General features: G+C 38.7%; 1 protein-coding gene across 1 annotated transcript; it reads left to right on the forward strand.

The window, feature by feature from the left end:
* The first annotated feature begins 6242 nt into the window (after positions 1-6242).
* On the forward strand, positions 6243-7140 carry LOC116259285 (probable calcium-binding protein CML25). Its single transcript, XM_031637022.2, has one exon. The coding sequence runs from the start codon at positions 6248-6250 to the stop codon at positions 6788-6790; it is 543 nt and encodes a 180-aa protein (XP_031492882.1). The 5' UTR covers positions 6243-6247; the 3' UTR covers positions 6791-7140.
* The last annotated feature ends 2756 nt before the right edge of the window (positions 7141-9896 follow it).

The raw sequence follows: 9896 nt of genomic DNA on the forward strand, positions 1-9896 counted from the left end.
ACTTTAGATGCCGTTTGGTAGTAAGAACAAACGTGAGTGTTTTATAAATTGAAGTAGATTCAGAAGGCACTTGTTTAATAAGTGTTTCATGAATCATCTCCAATTTTGGAGCACATTCACAAAACACTAGAACCTTGTTGATAATGCGAAACGGCCCCCACTTAATGAGCATATTCTTCTAGTCCAATGAAATCCAAAAACAAAGCCAAAGATATCATGTCCTAAAATATTTGAACAACCTAGGGATTTACTCTCTTGCTTTTTTTTTTCCTTCTAAACTTTGGCCCACCAGCTGACTCATGACCTAAAAAAGGTTTTGAATATATATATATATATATATATATATATATATGAGAGAGAAATAGAGAGAGAAGTACAGTACGTACAATCCTTTTTGTTTGTAGGGCAAAGTCCTAACCCATCAAACCACAAAAAAGCAAAAATAAAAAAAATATATAATCCATCAAACACACGAGAAATCTGGAATGAAGAAAAAAATCCACTTACACCTTTTGAAAGGAAATTATTTCTAGACAAGAGTTTGTTTTTATTTTTTATTTTTATGACCTTGAAAAGTCTCTAATTCTTGAAATTGATGCCCACATGCACAGCTATATTTACAATTATAGCTAGTCTCTAACTGCTGGCAAGAAAACAGTCTTAAATTTTGGTGCACGGTGGCGACTAAACCAACATGTCGTTTTCCCAATTCTAAAGAGAAAAATTCCCGTTTAACTTCAATATGAATATTATTTTTGGGCACTTATTTTATGATCACTATCGAGTAGAATCCAAGAAGTGTATACATAGTGGCGTTATAATCTGCCTTATTATAACACACACATCAAGATATGGCATTTATGCATCTTGAAATTTGAGTCCCATTCATGTAATGTTGTTAGACGACATGTCAAATTCAAATTTGAGGAGTAATAGACTTCACAGAATCTTACCATTTAAACAGATCTAGAATCAGGTAAAGTAATTTATACTTCCTACGTGTTTGCATCCCAATTTCTAAATGTCGATCGAGGTATAAGCATGTGAACTCCTTTTGGCACTAGCAGGATGTAGAGCGAAGCATATGAAATCAATAGAGTTCTAATGTGGCAGTTCTAATAGAGTTCCGACTCAGATGAGATTAAGGAGAAATTGTATTCGAATCTTGTACATGGATTTAGATACAGATATTATTGGATACAGATCCAGGTTAGTACTTATTGAGATTTAGCGTGGTTAGTTTGACGCAACCAGATATTGAAGCGTCGATCAAACATGTCCAAATGTTGAAGCGATTCAACGGGGAGGAGTGTTGGTTGGCATGTCAATATATCCGATCGAATCGATCCGAAAAAATCGGGTATGGAGAAAATTTTAACATCCGATTAAGAAATCGGATCGGATTCAGATTTAATATATGGCATCCGATCGGATTCAGATATACATAAATATCCGGTCTAATTCAGATACAGATTTGGATCAGATTCATTTTTAGACAAATATCTAGTATTTAATGCTAATTAAAATTTGAAAATTGGCAAGTTTCAAAATTCGGATTCGGGTATAAATATAAAAATCGAGTTTGAACTACATTCAGATTATAAAGTTAGATTTCAGATATGATTTTTTGTATTCGAATTTGAATCAGAAATATGTGAATATCCGAAAAAAACAGATAGAACTAAGAATATATCGAATCAACAGATAGAATTAAGAATATATCGGATCCGTTGACATCCCTAATTGGTGGCAATGGAAAGTTTAGATAGGGGTTTCCTTTTGTAACTTAAAAAGCTAGAAAAAATCTTTTTTCGAAAAATGCAAGGCTGCTGTTTCTAAGAAAAGCAGATATTTTGATAAAAGCAGATTGCCGGATGGGGAGTTTAAGTAGACAGTCCGGCGTTGCGGTTCCCACTCAAGGTCTGGGCTTCGGATCTTCTTGCTGTGATCATTTTGAGAGGATGGACTCGGGATCGGATGTCAAAGGCAAGAAAAAGTCCAAGTCAAAGTCCGCCGCGGAGGGGAGTTCGTCCAGCGCACCACCGGTGAAGAACACTCCCAACACTAAGGACGCCGGCGCCGACGAAGTCCCCAAGGACACCCCTAACAATGTCGCCCCCAAGGCCGTCCCGGCAGCCGCCGCACAGAACGCCGCCGCCATCTATAATTACGTCCCCTTCCACAGCGAGGATCTCTACGACGCCATCTTGAACCTTGGTAGGACCACCACCGTGGACGACTGTTGGAGCATCTTCTCCGGCGTAAACAGCGAGACTGGTAGCCCGCTCGAGTACGAGGAGTTCGTCAGAATGTTGAGGAATCGACGCTAGAGCGTAGTATCTCTCAATATTGTAGACCTAATCTCTGTCCGCCTCTCTCTGTCTTCCTCCATCAATCACTATTGTCACTACCTTTTGTTTTTCATTTCTTATCGGATCGTTCCCAGTGATTCCGTTTGTTCTAGTTAGATGATGGGGAGAGGACAGATAATATAAATGGCCTGCAGATTTCTTCCTTGATACTGTTGTTGATCAACCGAGGGGTCTGGATATGTCTGTTGTCCAATGCATGTGATGTCAACGAGTGGGACCTTTTCTTTTTCCTGTGTTTTATATTTCTAATAAAGCTTTCGGCAGTTGGATGCATCTCTTGATTTAAGCTGTCGAGTAAAAGAGTTGAGGAACAGTTAATTTAAGCACATCTTGCTTTTCCCCTTACGTACCAAGAAAACAAAAATGCCTCCAAATTTATACACTACGGAACTTTATAATATATATATATATATATATATATATATATATATATATATATATATAGTCAAAAGATAATACAATCAAGTTCTTCAACTGCAAATTGTCACTAAATTGCTTACAGACCATCACACAACATAAAAGATCACTAATGTTAATATGAAAACTATTTTTTTTAATAGCAATTACTTTAATTTTAACGATCCGCCAACATCCAACATACTACATGAATCGAATGTCCATCTTATTCGGTATGAAAACCCTTAATCTGCTAGTGCACTTCAAGCAAACAAACTCAAAATCGGGGTACACGAAAGCTCAGTCATTCAGAAAGCGAGTTTATCTGCTCTACAAGAACTTAAACTTTCATGAGAACCAAAGAAAGAAAGAAAGCAGGTCAATCGAAAATCTAACAGCAGAGCAACGCTTTCTTTTTCATAATGAAAAGGAAGAAGATAGGTCAAAACCATTGATTAATTCATGTCACAGCAAAATCCACCTTGTCCCAACTTTTGCGCACTTTTTGGAGTTTGGACGACCTTCGCGTCCGCCATGATCGTTTACAAGGATCCGGTTTATGAACCAGAAGTTCAGATTTATGGTTAACGGGGTGACGCGAATTTGTTAGACTCAGATTTGAGATCTACGTAAATTTCAAATCTACGGATTTAAGGTCACACTCCTAAAATAGTGGTAAAATCCAGTATTTGTTTGCATTGTGGATCCCACATAATAGATACTATGTGACTGGATACGGTTTTGGACCCAATTGGAACCAAATTTTTTTTCAAAACCCGAAGTCAGTATAACCAACATACCATCCAATATTTGTATGTTGTTGGGTTTTTACAGAATCCTAGATGACCACTAATTTGGAACTCGGATCAGTTATAAAACTGCATACAAAATCTGAATCTGATTACTATTTGGATCCCATATTTTTTTACCAAATTCGACCAGATTGATTAAAAAACGGGTCGATGATTGAGTTTATCCCGCCCATTGACATCCTTACAAACTCGCACTAAATCTTTAAAAAAAAAAAAAAATTCTACAATGAAATGGGGAAGTTGGGTTCATTTGTGGCGAGTACTAGTATGAAATGATATAAGTATATCGAAAGCAGGGAAGATAGTTTTAGAGAAGAGTTAACCAGGCTTCTTGATCAATTTCAATATCTAGGTCCGTATACAACAGCCTACCAAAATAGGGCTTCAAATGGGCAAGACCTGGTTTAAGTTGCTTCTCATTATCCAAATGTGATTCCACCTCCAATGTGCTTAGATGTCTTGGATATAATATATTTGGATCCTAGTGTATATGGGTTGGATCTGATCTATATCTATACGGAGCTTAGTGTATATGGGAAAGTTTGGATCCAACATAAAACCACACATTAGACTCAAATCTCGTTGTTAATCGAATCTTGTTTACTTACTCGACCTGAAAGATCAGATCCAATTTTGAATCATCAGTTGGACAAAAAAAAAAAAAAAAAACCAAGAACCCTGATTGGGAAGTCCTTGCTTCTTAGTCCTGATACAAAATTTGGTTACCTTCAAAATTTTGAATGCAAAAAGGCGAAATCTGAAATAATCAAGTGTAGATTTTAGGTCTGGTCTAAGATCCATAGCTTGATGAACCATGGATTGTAAGATGGATTTTTTTTGCCACATCTGACCCTTGGGTTCAAACCTAAAGTAATGAATCTTGAATACGGTATGGAATTTTCTGATAATGAAGTGCTACCGGCACACACTAGATATGATTTGTTGGGTCTTCAAATCCGATCCTGATTCATGTGGTAAAACTACATACCAAACTAGAATCCGAATAATAATAGAGTTTACCGGATCTGACTACACAGATCAAATCCAAAGTCAGGTCCAGGGACGTAGCAAGAATTTTTTCATAAACGATGCCGAACCAAAGTTTTTAAAATTTTAACACGGGCCAAAATATTAATTTTCAAAGTTTTTACATAGAATAAGTAAAATTTTCTAAAATTTACATGTAATTTTTTTTTGAGGTGGGGCCAAAGCCCATGTGGGCCCCTCCTTGGCTCCGCCCCTGGTCAGGTAGATTATCGGATACCCCCTACCCTTTATTTACGTCCTTAGTTGCGGCTGTTGGTCATGTCATATGCAATGGACTCCCCACTATGCACTAACTGGATCAAAGGAGATACTAAGTATCTGATCAGATGGATCGAACTAAATGCAACCGTAAGGCTACTGTGTTAATTGACAACTACACATATAATAGATTCAGATGGAAAAACTTATTCTGCATCTTGTTTGAGGATTTAGAGACAAATGTTGTTACATACAGATCCGGTTACTACTGAGATTTAGCTTGGTGAGTTAACAAAATGAGCAACCGAAGTTCAGATAAGATCTTGGATTCCACAACACTGTAATCCAAAACTGAAAACCTTCCACACGAAAATTGAAAATTTTCGCACGTAAAATCACAGAATAGAGATGGAAGCAAAAAATCTTTGTGTCCTCCTGCTCATAGCTGTAAAGTAAAAAACTACCATGTATGAAATATGGAAAAAGTAATTACGAAGAAAAATAAATGATTTTATAGGTGCAGTCCGGTTTTTTTAATTTTGTGACAATAGGGCATCCCAATTGCAAATAGATACTTTTAAAAACGGCGATATATTCGGGGATCTTTTCGTTAAAAAAACTCAAACAAAAAGGGGGAAAGAAAAAAGGCGTGGTAGTGGAAGTGGAGATACCACTATTTTTTTCATGTGGGTAACTTCCGCATAAATGCCTCGCACGTTAAAAGAAAGAATCGTTTGTTTATAAATGGAAATACGCGTGAAGACATTTCAGGAACATAATAAAAGCGAGACCCACACACTTTCGGAAGCATCTTCCCCTTCCTCGAAATCCTAGGTGAAATTAAAGTTAAAAAATATCAAATTTTAAGTTCCTTTTTTAAAACTTTTTTCCCTTTTAAACTTCTTGGGAGGCTTAACACCTTTGTGGGTTTGACTTTTTGGTCAAAGCCCACTGAAGCAGCAACAATAAGGTAAAATGCGAACAAAACCCAGACGTGTCAATTACTGGTAAGAAAGATTTACGCGTAGGTGTAGAGATCTCGGATCGTCGCAAAGTCGTTTGGCAAAAGGAACACTAACTCCATAATGAATGTAATGTATGTGAATGAATGATTGTAGAAGATTGAATGAAATAGTAGCAGCACCGTTATTAAAGAGATGCAATTGAGCCGGAGTCTTGGTGATGGAAAGTTTTGGTACCGGTTTTATTTTCAAGTTTTAAAACTTGAAAAAAAATCTGTTTTTAAATGCAAATGTGCTGTTGCTAATAAAGGTAGATTTTGAGACGAAAGCAAATTCCGGGAACGGGAGCTTAAATAGACCGTTACGACGAGTTACGGTTCCCACTAAAGAGATTTGGGTTTCGGATTTTCCGCTTCGGATTATCTTTCTTTCGTTTGGGAGGGAAGAGGTGGGAGAGAGGATGGGGTTCGGGTCGTGTCTCAACCGCTGCAAAAAATCGAAGTCGCCGCAGCAGCAGCCGCCCACGGCGGAGAGTTCGTCGTCCGAGCTACCGGAGAGCTACGCCAAGGAGATGGAGAGGGTCTTCCGGCGGTTCGACGCCAACGGCGACGGAAAGATAACGTGGGCGGAGCTGGGGTGGATCATGTCGAGCCTGGGGCAACAGGCGACGGCGAAGGAGCTGCAGGAGATGGTCCGGCAGGTGGACTCCGACGGCGACGGCAGCATCTCACTCGACGAGTTCATCGAGCTCAACACCAAGGGTGTCGACTCAAGCGTCGCCCTTGATGACATGCGCGGCGCCTTCTCCCTCTTCGACGTCGACGGAAACGGCTTCATCTCCTGCAAGGAGCTCCACAAGTTCCTCAGCAAGATCGGTGATTCCGCGACCATGGACGAATGCCGGAAGATGATCGGCGGCGTGGACAAAGACGGGGACGGCCTGATCAATTTCGAGGAGTTCAAGGCCATGATGATGGGACGTTCTTCCCGGTCTAGTGGGTGATATCGTGGACCTAGCTAATCTCTTTCTTCAGTCCTGCTTGGTGGATTGAACCCGCATTTCTCGTCAAATGTAAATTGTTCGTCTCTAGTGCTTTTGTTTCTTCTGTTCAGATAATGGGGAGACGGCAGATCCAAACAAAAAATGGTCTGAAGATTTCATGGCTTCTTGTTTCAACTGGAACTTATTGATTGATATTGTTGTTGTTCAACTGATAGGGTCAACGAGTAGGACCCTCCCTTCTTCTTCTTCTTCTTCTGTTTTTTGGGGTTTTATCTGCTGGACATTATAGTGTTTCCGCAGCAAGCCTGCAGAAAGATAGTGTTTAATTTTCTAATGAAGCTTCTTATGGTTCGTGCTTTTTGGGAATGTATGCCGCCGATGACATTTCTGCATATTTAAGTTGTCCGGTAGAAGCCTTAAAGTGTTTGATAGACAATTGCATCGCATTAGTTTCTTTCGCTTCTTCCATAGTGTAGGGAGCAACTATGGTGCCAATCTATTGCTTCAGAGTTGAAATATAGATCTAACTCTTTGAAAAAGAAAGAAAAAGAGAGAATGGGGTTGACCATCACATTTTTTTTTCTTTGAACAACTTGAAGAAAAAATCTCTGAAAAGTTGGCAACTCTAAATTTTAAAAGCGATACCTTGGCAGGACATAAAAATTAAAATTTCACCTGAATGCAAGGGTTCCAAATCCAAAACTAGTCCAAAAGACGAACAAAGGAAAATATGAATGGAAAACGAAACGGATTGTAGATAAATATAGCCTTTGTAAGTTCTGTGTTGGGGCACCCAAAATCATGATAAATGAATTCAGATTCAGGAAAGGTTTAGTTTAAATTTTTTAAGTGAATACCTTATATCGAATGTCCATATATTTCCAAAGTTATATTTTATCTGGTATTGGATTTCTCACAAATATATGAAAAGAAACAGATGACTGCAAATTGATTCTATAAGACGAAAAAAATGCAAAAGATATTGCTCAACAAAATATGTCCAAGAAGTAAATTATATAGCAAGAAAGACCCCCAACATTTTAGCTTTTGTGCTGACACGAATTCATCAAAACCAGGCGCTTAGGTATCATGCTCCCTATTTGTTAAGCACGCGAAAAGGGGTGTTGGGCATTTCAGAACAACTTCCTTCCTGCCTTCGCCTTTTAAAGACGCCAAGGAAACTTCTATCACCTTCACTCCATCTGATTTCATTCACTTGAACTCTTTTACAGTCACAAACTTTGGCAGGGACAAGTTAGTGTTGTTGATTATGGAATCAAGCAGGACCCACTCTCCTATTGGTGATCAGAGAGATGCCAATTGGATCTCTGAAACAGGCTGCTCTAGATTTGATCTAACTAATAATTGGTGAGTTTCAGATTCTGACCCAGTCAGCTGCTCGGACTACCATCTCGTAGATGAATCGGATCCAAGTGAACCGATCGAACTTGATATACTGTATCTCTCTGCAACGCACATACATACAGAGACTACAGAATTGAGTCAAATATACATAACGATGGCAATTATTCTTAGTGAAACTCGCTTTAGTTTCAAACATACAGCTTTCTAAAATGAGCTCGTCAGAGTTTAATGTGACTTAACCGGATTTGTTTGTGCATGGAGATTAATCTGCAGTAATCCGATTCGGTTCTTGCTACCAAATCAAACCAATCGACTTCAGGTTCAAATGGGCAGCGGTGATGGATTTAGTATCTGATCCTGACTGGCGATCCACGCGGCCTCTTTATTGCTGGTTAATCTCCAAGCAGAACAAACTTAAATCGACGGTGGTGTTTCGAGAACACGAAAAATAAGTTATTTGGCATGCCACTTTATCTGCTCTCCAAGAACTTTAACTTTGAAAGAAAGAAAGAAAGAGAGGAAGAAAGCATGTCATGCCTGCAGCCATGTCTTAAATTAAAAAGCCAACTGCAGAGCAATACTTTACTTTTAACAACGAAAAAAAAGAAGATAGATCAAAAACCTTTGATTAAGTCATCTCTCAAACAAATTCAACCTTTTCCCAACTTTACGCACTTTCTGGATGACCTTCTCGCCCGAGGGAAAGACACTTGAAATTTGAAGACTCAAAAAGAGGCATCATCCACCATGGTCATTATTATTTTGCGACTACCCACTTTGTCAACAATCGGTTCAGCTTTATGTATAGCAGGGAGAGAAGAAATAGCCCAACAAATGCTAAAGCCTGACAGCAGGCAGAGATACTATAAACTATAAATGGGGTTGGACTTTCGAATCCTGTCCAATGCATAGTAAATCAGATCAGGACCCGGTCAAGTACCATTTTGGGCACAGCCATGAAATTCAAGACCCGGCTAATTAGATTTGCTTTCACCGCTGGATTCAAACCAGATTAATTTCTTTAACAACCAGACGCTGGATCAAACATGCATAGGATCCACACTTAGATGTAACCAGTTTGAGGCATCGTGATCTTCGACTCAAATACGCTAAGAACTTAGGTAATGCACCGACGCAAGGAATGACTAATGTTTTATTTCGTATTCCAATCATGAAAATAAAAGAGGGAATTGGGAGTTATGGGGTCCCAACTATTCTTAAATTTCCTACTCCACGATTTCTGCCTCATTTATATTCACCATTAAGGATGAGCTGACATAGTTTTTGTATTTTTCTTACGCATCTCTACGTATGTGGGCCTCACTTCTTATAAAATTATTTTTGTCATTTTCCTTTTTGCCTCATATGACAACTTTGATTGACCATCTAAATATATGAAAATTCCTTCTAGGTGCTCTTGCTAATGTGGCACTTGTTAGATGACCCCAAGTTGTCATAGTGCGGGCCCCTTGCTGACATGGCATCCACCTTAGTTTGGTGAGGAGCAGTTTTGTTGACTAATTTGACCACGGGTGGCTGGACTGGTGCAGTTATAGGCAAAGCTGCTTTGAATGCCTCCTTTTTTTTTTTAGCTTCGAAGGACTATTGGGGGAATCAGGTAAAAAATCATATAAAAATTGGTATACTAAGTTATATAAAATTATATGGAATAAGTGTATATATGTAATACATCATATTGACTTGCTAGGCAATTAAGCAAAGCAAACAATTTCTAAAAGCT

Source organism: Nymphaea colorata, chromosome 8 (genome assembly GCF_008831285.2).
Source record: "Nymphaea colorata isolate Beijing-Zhang1983 chromosome 8, ASM883128v2, whole genome shotgun sequence".
NCBI lineage: Eukaryota > Viridiplantae > Streptophyta > Magnoliopsida > Nymphaeales > Nymphaeaceae > Nymphaea > Nymphaea colorata.

Excerpts from the sequence above, each read along its gene's own strand:
- LOC116259285 (XM_031637022.2), top strand. The coding sequence starts at position 6,248 with ATGGGGTTCGGGTCGTGTCTCAACCGCTGCAAAAAATCGAAGTCGCCG.